This window comes from Erpetoichthys calabaricus, chromosome 14, assembly GCF_900747795.2.
Source record: "Erpetoichthys calabaricus chromosome 14, fErpCal1.3, whole genome shotgun sequence".
Lineage (NCBI taxonomy): Eukaryota > Metazoa > Chordata > Cladistia > Polypteriformes > Polypteridae > Erpetoichthys > Erpetoichthys calabaricus.
In genome coordinates, this window is record NC_041407.2 from 15918462 (window position 1) to 15938489 (window position 20028).

Consider the following 20028-nt stretch of genomic DNA (forward strand, 5'->3'; position numbering starts at 1 on the left):
CGGAGTTTAAAACAATATCTATCTATCTATCTATCTATCTATCTATCTATCTATCTATCTATCTATCTATCTATCTATCTATGATTGACTAGCTCTTTTAAAAATCAGAGCTATTATTCAGGATTCGGCTTTTAGCCTGTTAAATATGGAGTTGCTGTCATCAGTTACATGCAGCAAACTCAACTGGCATGACTCAACCGGGTATGACTCGACAAAGAATGATGTGAAACAGGCAAAAAGGATGCGTCCAGTTGAGAGCAAAATACCAGGCAACAGACTGCCTCTACCCAGCATTTTCTGGAAAAGGTGTAGTGGCTGAATGTATGGGAGATTTATTAACCTTAGCTGACAGATTTCATCAATCATCTATCTATCTATCTGGATTCGGATAATTTTACTTATAGTTAGAAAGTGAAGGTTTGTATAATCAGACTGTTTGCAGCTTTAAGAAGCTCTCGAAATATATTTTTGTCATTATTTCTTCGTTTCTGTATTGCAGTGACACGCACGCAGCATGAAATAAGCCCTGAAATGAAAACTGTCACTTTCACTCGTCAAAGTTGAGAGGGCGTGACTGTAGCGTGGACTTAAACCTTTGGCTATCAAATGGCAAATTTACAATTGACACTTTAAGAAGTGGATGAATTCGCAGTTTATAGAATTAAAGTGACCGCTTCGCACAGGAATTCTGAGCAAGTTTTTCTTGAACTTGTACTCGACTCGGCGTGCACACTCATAACACTGAGCATGCGTGTGAGTCACTGGCTTGCCAAGTCGAGCAAAGCAAAAACGTCCAGTCTACGGACGATTCACCAATCAAAGAACAGTAGTCTCTAGAGCCCGCCCACTCAACTTTGACGAGTGAAAGTGACAGTTTTAAATTCAAGTATTTTATGCTGCAGTTAGAGAAATATTAAATCGATTAATAAGCAACAAAAACATATTCCTTGACATATTTATTTATACTTAAGTTTTATGCTCTTTTTCATTATTTACTGTCATATTTCACAGTCCCCCTCCTTTAACCGTCACCTTATCGTGGTGGAGGGGTTTGCGTGTCCCAATGATCCTAGGAGCTCTGTTGTCCGGGGCTTTATGCCCCTGGTAGGGCCACCCAAGGCAAACTGGTCCTAGGTGAGGGATGAGACAAAGAGCGGTTAAACAAACCTCCTATGAAGAAAAACAATTTTGGACGGCGTTTTCCCTTGCCCGGACGCGGGTCACCGGGGCCCCACTCTGGAGCCAGGCCTGGAGGTGGGGCTTGATGGCGAGCACCTGGTGGCCGGGCCTGCACCCATGGGGCTCGGCCGGGCACAGCCCGAAGAGGCAACGTGGGTCCCCCTTCCCATGGGCTCACCACCTATGGGAGGGGCCAAGGAGGTCGGGTGCAGTGTGAGTTGGGTGGTGGCCGAAGGCGGGGACCTTGGCGGTCCGATCCTCGGCTACAGAAACTGGCTCTTGGGACGTGGAATGTCACCTCTCTGAAGGGGAAGGAGCCTGAGCTAGTGCGCGAAGTTGAGAGGTTCCGGCTAGATATAGTCGGACTCACCTCGACGCACAGCTTGGACTCTGGAACCAATCTCCTTGAGAGGGGCTGGACTCTGTACCACTCTGGAGTTGCCCCCGGTGAGAGGCGCCAAGCGGGTGTGGGTATACTTATTGCCCCCCAACTTGGAGCCTGTACATTGGGGTTTACCCCGGTGGACGAGAGGGTAGCCTCCCTTCGCCTTCGGGTGGGGGGATGGGTCCTAACTGTTGTTTGTGCGTATGCACCGAACAGCAGTTCGGAGTACCCACCCTTTTTGGAGTCCCTGGAGGGGGTGCTAGAGGGCATACCTTCTGGGGACTCCCTCGTTCTGCTGGGAGACTTCAATGCTCACGTGGGCAATGACAGTGAGACCTGGAAGGGCGTGATTGGGAGGAATGGCCCCCCTGATCTGAACCCGAGCGGTGTTTTGTTATTGGACTTCTGTGCTCGTCACGGATTGTCCATAACGAACACCATGTTCAAGCATAGGGGTGTTCATATGTGCACTTGGCACCAGGACACCCTAGGCCTCAGTTCGATGATCGACTTTGTGGTCGTGTCGTCGGACTTGCGGCCACATGTCTTGGACACTCGGGTGAAGAGAGGGGCGGAGCTGTTAACTGATCACCACCTGGTGGTGAGTTGGCTTCGATGGTGGGGGAGGATGCCGGTCAGGCGTGGTAGGCCCAAACGTGTTGTGAGGGTCTGCTGGGAACGTCTGACAGAGCCCCCTGTCAGAAATAGCTTCAACTCCCACCTCCGGCAGAACTTCGACCACATCCCGAGGGAGGTGGGGGACATTGAGTCCGAATGGGCCATGTTCCGTGCCTCTATTGTTGAGGCAGCTGACCGGAGCTGTGGCCGTAAGGTGGTCGGTGCCTGTCGTGGCGGCAATCCCCGAACCCGCTGGTGGACACCGGCGGTGAAGGATGCCGTCAAGCTGAAGAAGGAGTCCTACCGGTCCCTTTTGTCCTGTGGGACCCTGGAGGCAGCTGATAGGTACCGGCAGGCCAAGCGGAATGCGGCTTTGGTGGTTGCTGAGGCAAAAACTCGGGCGTGGGAGGAGTTTGGGGAGGCCATGGAGAATGACTTTCGGACGGTTTCGAGGAGATTCTGGTCCACCATCCGGCGTCTCAGGAAGGGGAAGCAGTGCAGTGTCAACACTGTATATGGTGGGGATGGTGCGCTGCTGACCTCGACTCGGGACGTTGTAGGTCGGTGGGGGGAATACTTCGAAGACCTCCTCAATCCCATTAACATGCCTTCCAATGAGGAAGCAGAGCCTGGGGACTCAGAGGTGGGCTCCCCCATCTCTGGGACTGAGGTCACCGAGGTGGTCAAAAAACTCCTTGGTGGCAGGGCCCCGGGGGTGGATGAGATACGCCCGGAGTTCCTCAAGGCTCTGGATGTTGTAGGACTGTCTTGGCTGACACGCCTCTGCAACATCGCATGGACATCAGGGACAGTGCCTCTGGATTGGCAGACCGGGGTGGTGGTCCCCCTCTTTAAGAAGGGGGATCGGAGGGTGTGTTCCAACTACAGAGGGATCACACTCCTCAGCCTCCCTGGAAAAGTCTATTCAGGGGTCCTGGAGAGGAGGGTCCGTCGGATAGTCGAGCCTCGGATTCAGGAGGAACAGTGTGGTTTTCGTCCTGGTCGCGGAACAGTGGACCAGCTCTATACCCTTAGCAGGGTCCTGGAGGGTGCATGGGAGTTTGCCCAACCAGTCTACATGTGTTTTGTGGACTTAGAAAAGGCATTCGACCGTGTCCCTCGGGGAATCCTGTGGGGGGTACTCCGAGAGTATGGGGTACCGGCCCCCCTGATAAGGGCTGTTCAGTCCCTGTACGATCGGTGCCAGAGCTTGGTCCGCATTGCCGGCAGTAAGTCGAACCCGTTTCCAGTGAGAGTTGGACTCCGCCAGGGCTGCCCTTTGTCACCGATTCTGTTCATAACTTTTATGGACAGAATTTCTAGGTGCAGCCAGGGTGTTGAGGGGGTCCAGTTTGGTGGGCTCAGGATTGGGTCACTGCTTTTTGCAGATGATGTTGTCCTGTTTGCTTCATCAGGCCGTGATCTTCAGCTCTCTCTGGATCGGTTCGCAGCCGAGTGTGAAGCGGCTGGGATGAGAATCAGCACCTCCAAATCCGAGACCATGGTCCTCAGCCGGAAAAGGGTGGAGTGCCCTCTCAGGGTTGGTAGCGAGATCCTGCCCCAAGTGGAGGAGTTCAAGTATCTCGGGGTCTTGTTCACGAGTGAGGGAAGAATGGAGCGTGAGATCGACAGGCGGATCGGTGCGGCATCCGCAGTAATGCGGGCATTGCATCGGTCTGTCGTGGTGAAAAAGGAGCTGAGCCGCAAGGCGAAGCTCTCAATTTACCAGTCGATCTATGTTCCTACCCTCACCTATGGTCATGAGCTATGGGTAGTGACCGAAAGAACGAGATCGCGAATACAAGCGGCTGAAATGAGTTTCCTCCGCAGGGTGTCTGGGCTTTCCCTTAAAGATAGGGTGAGAAGCTCAGTCATCCGGGAGGGGCTCAGAGTAGAGCCGCTGCTCCTCCACATCGAGAGGAGTCAGATGAGGTGGCTCAGGCATCTGATCAGGATGCCTCCTGGACGCCTCCCTGGTGAGGTGTTCCGGGCACGTCCAACCGGGAGGAGGCCCCGGGGAAGACCCAGGACACGCTGGAGGGACTATGTCTCTCGACTGGCCTGGGAACGCCTTGGGATTCTCCCGGAAGAGCTAGAAGAAGTGGCCGGGGAGAGGGAAGTCTGGGCATCTCTGCTCAAGCTGCTGCCCCCGCGACCCGACCTCGGATAAGCGGGAGACAATGGATGGATGGATGGATATTTCACAGTCATTTTACTTATTGGCATATTTATTTTTTAAAATTTTGTCCCATATAACCCAGCCACAGGGGATGCACAAACCAGTGTGTTTCTTTGTGCCGGTCCCAAGCCTGGATAAACAGGGAGGGTTACGTCAGGAAGGGCAAACGGTGTAAAATTTTGCCAAATCAATATGTGGACAACAATACAAATTTCCATACTGAATCGGTCAAGCCCTGGGTTTACAATGACCGCCACCATTACTGTTAGCCAACAGGGTGCTGGCAGAAGTTGGGCTACTGTTTGCCGAAGAAGATGGGGTATATGTGTCCGGAGGCAGGAGGAGTGGAGGAAGGTAAAGAGAGTGGAACTGAGGGTAGGAACTTTGAATGTTGGCAGTATGACTGGTAAGGGGAGAATGTTAGCTGATGTGATGGAGAGAAGGAAGGTTGATATACTGTATTGTGTGTGCAAGAGACTAAATGGAAGGGGAGTAAGGCCAGGTGGATTCAAATTGTTCTATCATGGTGTGGATAGGAGGAGAAATGGAGTAGGGGTTATTCTGAAGGAGCAGTATGTCAAGAGTGTTTTGGAGGTGAAAAGAGTGTCAGACAGAGTAATTATTATAAAGCTGGGAATTGGAGGTGTGATGATGAATGTTGTTAGTGCATATGCCCCGCAAGTTGGGTGTGCAATGGATGAGAAAGAAGATTTTTGGAGTGAGTTGGATGAACTGATGAACAGTGTACCCAAGGGACAGAAAGTGCTGATTGGAGCAGATTTCAATGGACATGTTGGTGAAGGGAACAGTGGAGATGAGGAAGTGATGGGTAGGTATGGTATCAAAGAGGGAAATAAAGAAGGTCAGAGGATAGTGGATTTTGCCAAAAGGATGGACATGGCTGTGGTGAATACGTATTTTAAGAAGATGGAGGAACATAAGGTTACGTGCAAGAATGGAGGAAGATGCACACAGGTAGATTACATCCTATGCAGAAGAGCTGATCTGAAGGAGATTGAAGACTGCAAAGTAGTGGCAGGGTAAAGTGTAGTTAAGCAGCATAGGATGATGGTCTGTAGGATGACGTTGGAGATCAAGAAGAGGAAGAGAGGGAGAGCAGAGCCAAGGATCAAATGGTAGAAGTTGAACAAGGAAGACTGCAAGGTTGAGTTTAGGGAGAAGGTGAGACATGCACTGGGTGGTAGTGAAGAATTACTAGACAGTTGGGAAATTACAGCAGATATAGTAAGGGTGACAGCAAGAAGGGTGCTTGGCATGACATCTGGACAGAGGAAGGAGGAAAAGGAAACCTGGTGGTGGAATGGGGAAATACAGGAGAGTATACAGAGGAAGAGGATGACGAAGAAGTGGGATAGTCAGAGAGATACAGAAAGTAGACGAGTACAAGGAGATAAGGCGCAAGGTGAAGAGAGAGGTGGCGAAGGCTAAAGAAAAGGCGTATGATGAGTTCTATGAGAGGTTGGACACTAAGAAGGGAGAAAAGGACCGGTGGGCTAGACAGAGGGACTGAGCTGGGAAAGATGTGCAGCAGGTTATGGTAATAAAAGATAAAGATAGAAATGTACTCACAAGTGAGGAGAGTATGTTGAGCAGATGGAAAGATTACTTTGAGAGGCTGATAAATGAAGAGAACGTGAGATAGAAGAGGCTGGATGATGTGGAGATAGTGAATCAGGAAGTGCAATGGATTAGCAAGGAGAAAGTAAGGACAACTATGAAGAGCAGGCATGCGCAACCTTTCCGCTATTGACGGCCGCACTACAGACTTTTTACTTTAATAACGGCCGCCAGTAAGTCCAAGTAAACTTAATAATGTTTTATGATTTATGTAAAAATTTACAGATTACACATTAAAACAGAGTATGATATATCTGACAATATTCAATTTACTGGTCTACATATGTAAAAAAATGTCTACGAAACGTCATATAGGACAAAAAACCTTTACAGCAATTGTTTCAGGAAGTTTGGAAAACATCGCCATTAATGGCTTCCTTGCTCTTGCATGTTTGCAGACAGACTTGCAAAGTCAGGGGACTCGCTGGAGACCATTAGCCGTATTCCAGACTCTAGATTGCTGTCTACCAATCGGGTTCGGTACTTGTTTTTCAGATATTTCATTCTGGAAAACGCTGCTTCGCACAAATAAGTGCTTCCGAAAAGAACGAGAATGTTCCTGGCCAGTTCTCGTAGTTGTGGGTATATAAAGGGCAACATTTTGGTCAACATACCGACCCGGCTAAGGAAGGTTCTGCGGTGTTTGAGATTCTACACTTGCAGGAGTCTAGAGACCCCAGAGTCCAAATCGGCTTTCGGCGTCACCATACCGACCCGGCCGACAAAGATTCCGCGGCGTTGAGACCCCTTACTCGCTGGAGTCCAGAGACCCTACACCTGCACGGCCGCCATTACGTACACTTTAATATACACGTCCACGGCCGCCAAAGTCCTTGCCCACGGCCGCATGCGGCCGTACGGCCGCAGGTTGCGCACAGCTGATGAAGAGGATGAAGTATGGAAAAGCCATTGGTCCAGATGGCATACCTGTGGAAGCATGGAGGTGTTTAGGAGAGATGGCAGTGGAGTTTTTAACCAGATTGTTTAATGGAATCTTGGAAAGTGAGAGGATGCCTGAGGAGTGGAGAAGAAGTGGACTGGTGCCGATATTTAAGAATAAGGGGGATGTGCAGGACTGCAGTAACTACAGGGGGATAAAATTGATGAGCCACAGCATGAAGTTATGGGAATGAGTAGTGGAAGCTAAGTTAAGAAGGGAGATGATGATTAGTGAGCAGCAGTATGGTTTCATGCCAAGAAAGGGCACCACAGATGTGATGTTTGCTCTGAGGATGTTGATGGAGAAGTTTAGAGAAGGCCAGAAGGAGTTGCATTGTGTCTTTGTGGACCCTTTTGAAAGCAAATGACAGGGTGCCATGATAGGAGTTGTCTTACTGTAAGAGGAACTCGGGAGTGGCAGAGAAGTACGTAAGAGTTGTACAGGATATGTGTGACGGAAGTGTGACAGTGGTGAGGTATGCGGTAGGAGTGACGGATACATTCAAGTTAGAGGTGGGATTACATCAGGGATCGGCTCTGAGCCCTTTATTATTTGCAATGGTGATGGAGACAGGTTGACAGATGAGATTAGACAGGAGTCCCCGTGGACTGTGATGTTTGTTGATGACATTGTGATCTGTAGTGATAGTAGGGAGCAGGTTGAGGAAACCCTGGAGAGGTGGAGATATGCTCTAGAGAGGAGAGGAATGAAGGTCAGTAGGAACAAGACGTGTGTGTGAATGAGAGGGACGTCAGTGGAATGGTGAGGATACAGGGAGTAGAGTTGGTGAAGGTGGATGAGTTTAAATACTTGGGACCAACAGTACAGAGTAATGGGGATTGTGGAAGAGAAGTGAAAAAGAGAGTGCAGGCAGGGTGGAATGGGTGGAGAAGAGTGTCAGGAGTAATTTGTGACAGACGGATATCAATAAGAGTAAAAGGGAAGGTCTACAGGATGGTAGTGAGACCAGCTATGTTATATGGGCTGGAGACAGTGGCACTGACCAGAAAGCAGGTGACAGAGCCATAGGTGGTAGAGTTAAAGATACTAATATCTGCATTGGGTGTGACGAGGATGAACAGGATTAGAAATGAGGACATTAGATAGATAGATAGATAGATAGATAGATAGATAGATAGATAGATAGATAGATAGATAGATAGATAGATAGATACTTTATTAATAACAAGGGGAAATTCACATACTCCAGCAGCATACTGATAAAAAAACAATATTAAATTAAATAAAGAGTGATAACAATGCAGGTATAACATACAATAACTTTGTATAATGTTAACGTTTACCCCCCCGCCCAGGTGGAATTGAAGAGTCGCATAGTGTGGGGGAGGAACGATCTCCTCAGTCTGTCAGTGGAGCAGGACGGTGACAGCAGTCTGTCACTGAAGCTGCTCCTCTGTCTGGAGATGATCCTGTTTAGTGGATGCAGTGGATTCTCCATGATTGACAGGAGTCTGCACAGCGGCCGTCGCTCTGCCATGGATGTCCAACTGTCCAGCTCAGTGCCTACAATAGAGCCTGCCTTCCTCACCAGTTTGTCCAGGCGTGAGGTGTCCCTCTTCTTTATGCTGCCTCCCCAGCACACCACCGCGTAGAAGAGGGCACTCACCACAACCGTCTGATAGAACATCTGCAGCATCTTATTGCAGATGTTGAAAGATGCCAGCCTTCTAAGGAAGTATAGTCGGCTCTGTCCTCTCTTGCACAGAGTATCAGTATTGGCAGTCCAGTCCAATTTATCATCCAGCTGCACTCCCAGGTATTTATAGGTCTGCACCCTCTGCACACAGTCACCTCTGATGATCACAGGGTCCATGAGGGGCCTGGTCCTCCTAAAATCCACCACCAGCTCCTTGGTTTTGCTGGTGTTCAGTTGTAGGTGGTTTTTGATGGTGGTTTTGGTGGTTCAGAGGGTCATTAGAGGGTCAGCTCAGTTTTTGTATTTTTGCAGACTAGCAATGTTCGGTCAGCTCAGGTTGGACGGTTGAGAGACAAAGTCAGAGAGGTGAGATTGTGTTGGTTTGGACATGTGCAGAGGAGAGATGCTGGGTATATTGCGAGAAGGGTGCTAAGGATCAGGGCCGGATTTATATGAAAAGAGGCCCTAGGCTATTTCACTTATGAGGCCCTTTCACCTTCCATTTTTAAGTTTGTAAATTACATGAGAGATAATAAAATTTTGCTAACAATTTGAATGTAGGCCCCTCTTGATCTTGAGGCCCTAGGCTGAAGCCTAGTTAGCCTATAGGAAAATCCGGCCCTGCTAAGGAGAGCTGCTAGGGAAGAGGGAAAGAGGAAGGCCTAAGAGAAGGTTTATGGATGTGGTGAGAGAGGACATGCAGGTGATTGATGTAACAGTGCAAGGTGCAGAGGACAGAAAGATATGGAAGAAGATGATCCGCTGTAGCAACCCCTAACGGGAGCTGCCGAAAGAAGATTTTTTTTTTCATTTTGTCAGACATACCGCATTACCTCCATAGCTGCGTCTGGTGTCAACGAAATAAAAAAAATGAGGAGAAAATTAAATATATACATAAAGAAATATGCAACAAAAATAGGTTTCATCACACATTTAGTTATTTATACGCAAATATCTTGCTTGTTGTCATTATTTATTTATTGTTGTATTTCACAGTACTTTATGTATTTATTTATGTAACACTGTCCATGAGTACACTTAAATTAACACTTAAAGTAAATACATGGGAACATTTCCATGCAGGCTGTTAAAAATATCCACACTGGCCCTTTTGCAGAGTTCATGCGCGGCAGGTATTTAAATATTGCCGATTGGCGATTTAGGATAAAAGTCAGGGTGATTCAAAGGTTTCCGTTTTTTTTTTTTTGCAAAAACAGAAAGCAAAGGAAACTTTATAGGCAAGTGTCGTATCGCTCCTAATACTACATAAAGAGCAATATTTGGTTCAGACGAGTTTTATTCTCAAATCCGTTTATCGTAATTGATAAACTGCGGGGGCGGAGCTTATCTCAGCAGCAATGGGCTCAAGGTCCCCTCCCCCACCCAGGCCCGGACAGGCCGGCACTTCACGATTTGGGTGAGCAGTGAGGGTTGCGTCACAATTCGCCGTAGTCGGATCGCGTTAGTTATACTCGAATCATCTCTCTGTCTAATTATTAAAAACGGCTTTGTCATGAAAAATCCCAGCTGGAAGGTTGCATTTCGGATATTCTGTCACAGGTGCCGGTGGGCTGCGTGACGAGTATAGTACAGTACTAAGGTTGATGCACGTTTTGTCAATAAAATAAAAGGAAGTAGTGCAAGCTTTGTAATAGGGAAAAATGACCTGCAATTAAGGCGTGTAACAAATTAAATTGAAAAAGAAGCTGTTTAAATTTAGGATTTCTGTTTTGTGTTTATACTTTCAGAAATGATTTCTTCATTTCTAAAGTGGTTTGATTTCTTATCCATTACAGTATGAATTTAGCCCAGTCTAATAGCATGCCTTCCCAGTTTGCTTTGTTTAATTGAGCCTCTGTGCTCTTGGGGTACATCATGTAATGGGTTGGTGCAAAAGAGCAGTTAAAAAAAAAAAAGGGGGCTTATGGTGGTAAAAAGGTGGCCTCACAGTTTCTAATTTTTGTTCCCTCTCCTCTCCTGCCAGACAGCTACAATGAGGCTTTTCTAATCCTCTTGTTGTGACTCTCACATGATTGTGGGATTCCTCACTGAAGCAGAAGCTGAATGCTCCCTGGTGAACAACGTAGTCCTGCTACTGCATTAGCCAAACTGTGCAAATGCAGGGAAAGAAGAGTCTTGAAATGGAGGGCTACCCGTTCCTGAAGAACTTTTGGAAGAAAAATGTGAATCAAGAGCCTACAGAGACAAGCCCACTGGTACCAAAGGTAAGATGTCTTCAGTACCATGCTGACTGGTTATCCAATGAATCATGTTTGCTTTATTTACTGTATGTGGTACTTTATATAGCATATTTTATGCTATACATTCCAAGATGGCCAGGATAAAAGTACTGTGGCTGATATTTGTTTTATTTATAATGTGTGTGTACCAACATTCATTGAGAATTCAAACATGTGAAGTGACTTACACCCTATAAGCCAGCTGCAGAATGTAACCCCCAAAGATGGTGGATTCTAACTTTTGCTGCTCCTCTTTAAGATCAAACTGTGTCCTGAAAATCCTGACCTGAACTCTGACACTATCTGTCTGTCTGTCTGTGTGGGGTTTGCATGTTCTCCCCATCTCTGAGTTTGTTTTCCTCATCCATCCCAATGAGTGAGTGTTAAGTTAGCTGACAGCTCTAAATTACACTTAAGAAAGGATGGTCTGCGGTGGGCTGGCGCCCTGCCCGGGGTTTGTTTCCTGACTTGCACCCTGTGTTGGCTGGGATTGGCTCCAGCAGACCCCCGTGACCCTGAAGTTATGATATAGCGGGTTGGATAATGGGTGGGTGGATGGATGGTTCTGTAATGGCAGTATATGTTCTTTACTGGGCTGTGTATTTTTTTTTGTAGAACCATTGCTTGATAAAGCATCATTTCCATCTGGGAAGAGCTCTTTGCATATGAAGTTGGTTCTTTGTGCTTTGAAAAACTTTCTAATACTGTATATAGAAAAAAACTGAATTTTTTTTTGCGTATTGTGGGCTACCTAGAAGAGCACTAACAGATTAAGAAAACCCGAACTTGTATGCAGTGAGAGTCTTTTAAAGTCGGGAGCCTTTTGCATTTCACAGATCTCTTATCATCTATTCATGATTATGATTATTTATGAAGCCCTGCAGGGAAAAACTTGGGGGTTGGTGGCAGAATTAGCCCTCCAGTCACCATAAAAAACCACACACTGTTCCACTCTATCTGAACTAGTATGGTGCTGAGATATTACCCGTTGCATAGCTGCACTTGGGTCCTAACCTGGGATCCTGAGTTGGTTTGTCATGTGGTGGGTGCGGCAATGCACTGTATCAGTGCGTGCTCCTAACCTCCTCCTCCTATTATGGATCTAAATAAAGTGGTTTTTTTTTTCCTGGAACCTTCATGTAGATGAGTCTTTTGGGTACACAAATGATTGCCTTATGGCATCGCCCTGAAGAACCACTCTGGCATCCTCATTTTTAAGAGTGGAACTCTTTGTGTGAGTGGACAGAGAGACGGTGGCCATAGCTTTGTGTATTCCAATGGCCCGACGCAGGGCCGTTTCTGTGCATTGGCGGTCTAGGCAAGCACCCTCTAGTGGCCATGGCGCATTACTGCATCTCCATGTACAGATTCCTATCTTTATTTTGTTTAGATAGATAGATACTTTATACTAGAAAAAATTGTCCAGCTCGGAACACAAGAAAATGTTTATGTTGTACGCCTCAGCAACACCTGCACTTTTTGCACTGTGCACAGCACAATCTGTTGCCTGAAAACGGCCCTGGGCGAGGCAACATATTTTTAAACAATACAGACCTACAAACATTCGGCCTCAAAGGGAATGTCGGATTATATTGTTTTTGTATTTTCGCAGACTAGCGATGTTCGGTTTTAACATCCGAGGATTTACACAGTCCAACAACACGAACAACAATGATAATGCCAATAATGATCCTCAAACTGTAGTATAGAAGGGACAACTTGACTGGGTTGGGAGCAGGCGCTGATAGCACATTGCCGCACCCGACGAACCACCTGGATTGGCACCCGAGTGCAGGGGGTGACTTGGCGAAATAAAATTAAACGATCAAAACGGCATCAAGACTGTAGCTCTTGAGTGAATTGCTAAAATCCGATTTAACTCAAACTATGATCAGATTCCTCTCCCAAATGGACGTACATTAAAACTTATGTTAAAACGTCGCAAATATCGTCCTCTGTTGCTCTGCACCATTTGCGAGATCTGCTCCGGGTACGCTAAAGCAGGTGTCCGTTTATTTTTATTTGCATACGGTAAATAGGAATTGTGGGTAAAAAAATCTATTTAAATATACTCATTATATTCTCCGTTTCACTGAATGTTGTCATTATGCTAAGTTTTCAATTTATTTTATTAATTTAAACGACATCCATTTATTACGGTCAAGTATAATAAATAACATACATAGAATGTCACCATCATCAAAAGATACACATTTAGCTCCTAGTTTAAATAAATAATTATAGAAAATAAAGTGTCGTTTTTGGCAGTAATTCTTTTCTTAATTTTCTTTATAGAAACGTTAAAAGTAATACTGTAAATAAAGACTACTAATACAGCACTATTCCTACTCATTTTCTGAAATTGCACCCCTTAAGCGTATTTTTCTGAGACAGTCTTGTAAATTCATGTGTATTGTAAATTCATTGTAAATTGTAGTGAATTTCCCCTTGGGATTAATAAAGTATCCTATCTATCTATCTATCTATCTAGACATTGCTATAATTCTACATTCTCAAATTATGAATTTGAGCTCCTGAATACTTTGCTGTCTTCAAGTCTCATTGTACAGGTCTAGCAGTGATGATTCCTCTCAAAGCAAAGGGTTAAGCAAATGGAGGTTAAGAAGTGACATGATTGAACATCATGGGACAAAATAGTAAAGTGAATCCCAGTTGTTACTTTAAGGTACATTCTACAAGAACAACTTGGCAGGAAACTTCTCCAGGGCTTATTTCGCACAAATGTTAGTTTTTCTTCCCGCAAAAAAAACATTGACACATGGAATAAATGACCAAGTATTGTGGTAGACATGAAGACTTTAGCAGCTTTCAGATCTCGACTTGATATTATATTAAACAATCTAGGTGAATAGAATGGACAAGAATGTTCAGGGCTGGGGGTCCTGTTCTCGTTACAAATATCTCTTAACATTCTTCTTCTTCTTAGCCTGGTATCAGGAAGAGCATTTTAAGAAAAGATCTTGAACCAGGCTTCCATAGAGATTGGGTAGCAATGCAGAGGGCTGGCTGGTGGACAAGGTTTAAAGGATAATTCAGTCCTTCCAGCAACCTTTCCAGTTTCTCAAGGAAAGTTCTGCGACAATCCAAAGTAGTGTCCTTTTCTTTTTAAGGTCAAACTTGGTTCCTTATGACTGGAAAATAGAGAGATATCACTATTAATGGGAAGAAGGGGGCCTGGCCCTGCCCTGTCCCATTGACAATTTAAAGGTTAATCTGTCTCTTGATCTTCTGTCTCAATCCACCTAATCTTAGTATTGGGCTACCAGAGAGTTGGAGCATTTCTTCACAACATTGGGTGCAAGACAAACTTCTCATCGGCAGAACATCAGCCCATTGTAGGACAAACTACCACCCACACTTGCTTAGACCACACCAGTGTAGAGTGTTCTGTCAACCTAGCGCTTCCTTCTTTGCGAAACTCCCAACTACATGGCCAGAATGTATCAACTCTACACAAACCACGGCTGGATTGGTATTCAGAACTCAAGTATCAATTTTGAAAAGGCTGTTGATGTCAAAGAATTTCAGTTGTTTAACTTTGCAAACGGTTTAATGATAATTTTTTTTTTGCTGCAGGATGGTAATTGGCATGCAGCAACCTATGGCATCGCTCATAAGGAGTGTCCTACAGTGCACTGCTGGGAAACTCAACAAGACTCCTTTACTAAAGATGAGGGGCCAAGAGAAACGAGTGAAAAGTTTAGTTGGAACCAAATCTGGCTTCTCCAGCACAGAAGGAACTTCAACACAGAGCACCTCTGCCTCTTGCCAGCCAAACAATGGAATCAGAAACCCATCAGTGTGAGCAGCTGCTGTGTGAAATATATCCTCGTGATTAGCAATCTACTTCTCTCCCTGCTTGGCCTGTTGCTGCTAGCTATTGGAGTGTGGGGGCTCGCTGACAAAGGCTCTTTTGCCCAAGAAAGAATAGGACATCTGGGAGCAGACCCCATGCTGGCCCTCCTGCTGCTGGGGCTGATTATCTTCTCACTGACCTTTGCTGGCTGTCTGGGGGCTCTGCGGGAGAACGAGGGCCTGCTCAGGATTTTCTCCTGGGCTGTGATGGTATTGATTGCCATCGAGGTCCTCGCTGGAATCATAGCTTATTTCCTGCATAGTCAAATTAATGGATATCTAAGGAGTAGCTTACTGTCATCGGTGAGGTTATACCAGGATGATGCTGATCTCCGGTTCATCATGGATGAAATTCAAGTTGCTTTACAGTGCTGTGGGGCAGACACGTACCGTGATTGGGAGCTAAACATGTAAGTACCAGAAGATTTCTGGATGAATGGGGGAATAACTAATAATTAAGGGCTGTTCAGTCCCTGTACGATCAGTGCCAGAGCTTGGTCCGCATTGCCGGCAGTAAGTCGAACCCGTTTCCAGTGAGAGTTGGACTCCGCCAGGGCTGCCCTTTGTCACCGATTCTGTTCATAACTTTTATGGACAGAATTTCTAGGCGCAGCCAGGGTGTTGAGGGGGTCCGGTTTGGTGGGCTCAGGATTGGGTCACTGCTTTTTGCAGATGATGTTGTCCTGTTTGCTTCATCAGGCCGTGATCTTCAGCTCTCTCTGGATCGGTTCGCAACCGAGTGTGAAGCGGCTGGGATGAGAATCAGCACCTCCAAATCCGAGACCATGGTCCTCAACCGGAAAAGGGTGGAGTGCCCTCTCAGGGTTGGTAGCGAGATCCTGCCCCAAGTGGAGGAGTTCAAGTATCTCGGGGTCTTGTTCACGAGTGAGGGAAGAATGGAGCGTGAGATCGACAGGCGGATCGGTGCGGCATCCGCAGTAATGCGGGCGCTGCATCAGTCTGTCGTGGTGAAAAAGGAGCTGAGCCGCAAGGCGAAGCTCTCAATTTACCAGTCGATCTATGTTCCTACCCTCACCTATGGTCATGAGCTATGGGTAGTGACCGAAAGAACGAGATTGCGAATACAAGCGGCTGAAATGAGTTTCCTCCGCAGGGTGTCTGGGCTCTCCCTTAAAGATAGGGTGAGAAGCTCAGTCATCCGGGAGGGGCTCAGAGTAGAGCCGCTGCTCCTCCATATCGAGAGGAGTCAGATGAGGTGGCTCGGGCATCTGATCAGGATGCCTCCTGGACGCCTCCCTGGTGAGGTGTTCCAGGCACGTCCAACCGGGAGGAGGCCCCGGGGAAGACCCAGGACACGCTGGAGGGACTATGTCTCTCGACTGGCCTGGGAACGCCTTGGGATTCTCCCGGAACAGCTAGAAGAAGTGGCCGGGGAGAGGGAAGTCTGGGCATCTCTGCTCAAGCTGCTGCCCCCGCGACCCGACCTCGGATAAGCGGGAGACAATGGATGGATGGATGGATGGATGGATATATAATATATATGAGTACTCATTTATTGCTTATGGGTGCATTTGCCTATAAAGAGAGAGTCAGAGTCCATTATAATTAATTTTGGTAATCGTCTCTTTTTTTGTTTAATGGGTCTCTAGGTACTTCAACTGCACGGCACCTGGAATCCTGGCCTGTGGGGTGCCAGCCTCCTGCTGCATCAATCCTCTGGAGAATGGCACTGTTTGGAACTCGCAGTGCGGCCTGAGCATACAGCAGCTGGATGAGTTCACGGTGCAGAGCATTATTTACATGGGAGGCTGCCTTGGGGGTTTATCACGCTGGCTACAAGGCAACGCATTTAATATGGCTGTAGCTGGTGTCGTGCTACTGGCTGTGCAAGCCCTAGGCCTAATCTTGGCGTCTTATTTGCTGGGTGATATCAAGAGCATTAAAGCTGGATGGCAGCAGCCATATGATAACAAATGACCATAATGGGTTGCTATAAATGCTCACAGCTTGGGTACTTTTTGTCCTCCTCATCTAATGAAGATGTCTTGCTCCAGAAGGAAAGCCTTGGATTTCTGTGCAAACATTGTAGGACCTGTGTCAAAATTTATGTAGTATTTGACCGCCACTGCCTGTATGATCCTTGGATACTTAACACTCGGGGCATACCGTTAACACCAGGGTGGGGAAAGATCTGTCGGTGTTAGCCAATGTTGGCATCTGCCTGTTTTTTTTGCCTATTTTGGACCTTCTGTTGCTCATTCTTAAATTTTTTGTTTCCATGTTTAGAAACATGGATGAGTCATCTTCTCAGACATTCAACTTCTCTTTGTTTTGGGCATGTGCCATCCTTTGACTCTTGTTTTTTTTTTGTCTCTTTCTCTTTATGGTGGGTTCATCTATTGGCCTCCACTAAGTCACTGCTTGTTTTGCCCCATCTGTTGCCTCGTGTCTTTGAGTTTCTGGTTTTGCTGGATTAAGCAGCACTTTGTGGAGTTATCGGGCTTTGTCTATCTGGTGCCATCTTTGGGCTGGTTTGGTTTGTTTTGTATATTCTGATTTTTAGCAACAAGAGGATCAGAGTTCTGCCAACTTCCTATCATCTTTCATATGGGCACCAATTTAAAATGAGAGTCTTTGTAAGTGGGAGTCTAAACTTGAATGTTTTACTACACCTGCATAAAAAAAATCAAAATTATTTTATCACTTATTCAATTTTGTGGTTCTGTTAAAGAGGGTGAATAAAATCTCAAATGTCTTTTTTCACTGCTCATTAAGTCAACTTGTCAAAATTCCACCTACAAATGAAAATCCAATGTGAGACGTAGCAGGCCGAAAATACTTTAGTTTCTCGTATATGAAGTATAGGGAAAGTATTATAATCGTCCAAAAATTCAATTTCGAGATTTTAATGAATCTCAACGTTTTAGACCCCCTGAGTCCAGAAAATACCATTTTTGGAATTGTGTGTGTATGTAAACACGATAACTTGAGTACGCTTTCTCTAAGGTCAACCAAATTTTGCATACAAATATTAGGTACAAAAACGTAGATGTCTATCAACTTTTCAGCTATTTCCGTTAACTGGAAGTGGTACTTTTTTTATTCGTGCAGCTGCAGAGTTCAATTTTATTCAAATTTACTTTTATAATAACTGTTCAATATATTAAGTTGATTTGTTGTTGATGGTTCTTAAATGTACATAATCTCCTTATATAATACACTCTGTGGCTGTCCATTTGTTTGTCCAGGATTTAAAATCACCTGTAGCTCGCAAACCATGTGACCGATTGACCTGAAATTTGGTACACATGTACTACGTGACGTCTACTATCCGCTTTTGGGGGGTGATGATTGACCTCCAAGGTTATTCCTCTTTTTATTTTAGGGTGGCAGTGTGGCGCATGCGTATGGGCGCCGTTCTAATCCCTACCACCTTCGCTGTCGCTTCCCCTACATCTTCATATCTTAAATCATTCCTGAGGTAGATTGAAGGCTTAAGTGAAAAATTAAGGAAGACGTACTATGGAATTGCAAGACAAACACTGACTTGATCAGTTTTAATGCAAAAAGATGCCGACAACAGAAGAGAAGAAGAAGCGGGCCGCTAGGGCCCATCACTCGTAAAATAAAAGCATGGGCGCTTTTCATCAATCAATAAAATCTTAGCAAAACTGCCCACGCTTTTATTTTACGAGTGATGTATGAGAGACTTATTTTTTTACTTTTTAGTACAGTTTTTAACTTATAAGTGGGGTTTTTAAAAAGTATTTATTTATATATATATATATATATATATATATATATATATATAATAAAATTTCCATTAACATTTTTGATATTGTTTGCAGTTGTCCAACTCTGGTCACTATTAGAAACTTTGTCCTTTCTGCATGAAAACATGAGATTAAATTTTTTTCCTCGGCCGCCACCATTACAGACTACATGGGGTAAGTAACATAGAAAAAGAAAATTAATTTGTGAGTGAATTATTCCTTTAAGAAATGGCTGATCATAATTTTTATTATACACCAATTTCACTTTGCGTATCAATCCATACATTTGATTTTATTTAGCACCTTCAGGGTGGAGTGGTGGTTAAGGATCGGCGCTGGTATCTGTAAGGTTGGCAGCTCAAGTCCCGTTACTCTGCCAGATGGGACCCTACTCTGGTAGACCCTTGAGTGAGGCCCTTAATCTGACAAAAATTGCTCCTATAATGGCTAAACCAAAAAGTCATGTGAAAATATAATTTCCCCTCGGGGATTATATAAAACAAAGATGTGAACGCTGGCACCAGATGCTCTGTCTAGCTGGCGCCTTTTATGGTGGCCACTACTGACATCACTTTACACAGCGGTTAAGCAGTCTGTTCACACTGATCATCTCAACAATCAGGCAATTTTTTTTCTGATTTTTTTCCTCGTCTGTAATATTTGGGTATTAATATTTATATTCCAAACTGATTATCAGTATTTTCATAGAGCTGGTTATGAAATGCTCTCAATCACAAAGCACTTTATTTTGTGTATCTCATTCATAGAGGACTTTATCACACTTGTATGTTGCCATTCAGTATCGGGCATTGCTTCAAGAACATTTCCAAGCCAATTCACAGTACAGCTGTAAATGAAACGATGCATCTCGTGTCCAGTAGCTAATGGCCACCACTCATTCACGTTGCTAGTCTGAAGCACTGGAGGCGACTCCACATAATTGCTATTGAGCCTGGGTATGAAGATAAACAGCAAGAGCTAAACAAGTGTCGTTTTCCTATGAGATATTAGGGGGCTTTGTCCCCTCCTCGCTTTGCTCGCCAACCCCCCGGTCTGCGCTACACGTCAACCACTTCACGTCTCTGCCGCTCGCGTATGTGGATTTTACTTTCACCAAACAACATCTTTTATTTCTCGCGGATTTGCCTCCTCATTGGGAAGAAACACTACTTCTCCCTGATGGCAACACGAATTAGACGATCTACAAGTCTCCGACTTAAAGTTTAAATCTGAACAATATATTTGATCTCTTTTCGCTGTTCTGTTATTTCACCAAGTAATAATTTCTGTTTGTTTGCGCTAATGCCATCTTTACTATCATTTTTTTTTGAGACTTTCGAATTTTCGTACTTCCATTATCTCTAACCTGCTCTGCATGTGTATCGTGCCAACGTTTTTGAATTCTTTACGACGTTCTACTTTGTCGTCTACTCTTTGTCTTTTATTTCCAGCCCCGGGCGTAGTTAATTCTCTTGGTACAAAGTCTCGTCTTGCAGGACATGAAAGTATCTCTCTGAAAAAGTCTCGTCACGTTCCAGGCTAAAAGGTCTCGTCTTGTCCCAGGATTTTTTTTTTTATTATA

General features: G+C 45.3%; 1 protein-coding gene across 2 annotated transcripts; it reads left to right on the top strand.

The window, feature by feature from the left end:
• Nucleotides 1–9970: 9970 nt before the first annotated feature.
• LOC114665120 (tetraspanin-10) lies at nucleotides 9971–17404 on the top strand. Of its 2 annotated transcripts, none has more exons than XM_028819522.2 (4): nucleotides 9971–10013; nucleotides 10581–10821; nucleotides 14434–15122; nucleotides 16323–17404. In XM_028819522.2, exons 2-4 carry the CDS (start codon nucleotides 10714–10716, stop codon nucleotides 16648–16650), a joined length of 1125 nt encoding a protein of 374 aa, XP_028675355.2. In that variant the 5' UTR covers nucleotides 9971–10013; nucleotides 10581–10713; the 3' UTR covers nucleotides 16651–17404. The 2 variants fall into 2 exon arrangements, with proteins under 2 accessions (XP_028675355.2, XP_051774932.1); XM_051918972.1 differs by having other exon boundaries at nucleotides 9981–10013; nucleotides 10585–10821.
• Nucleotides 17405–20028: the final 2624 nt, after the last annotated feature.

Coding starts and splice junctions, on each gene's coding strand:
- LOC114665120 (XM_028819522.2), top strand. CDS start 10,714: ATGCAGGGAAAGAAGAGTCTTGAAATGGAGGGCTACCCGTTCCTGAAG. Junction 10,822..14,433: donor CAAGCCCACTGGTACCAAAG/GTAAGATGTCTT, acceptor TTTTTGCTGCAG/GATGGTAATTGGCATGCAGC. Junction 15,123..16,322: donor CGTGATTGGGAGCTAAACAT/GTAAGTACCAGA, acceptor ATGGGTCTCTAG/GTACTTCAACTGCACGGCAC.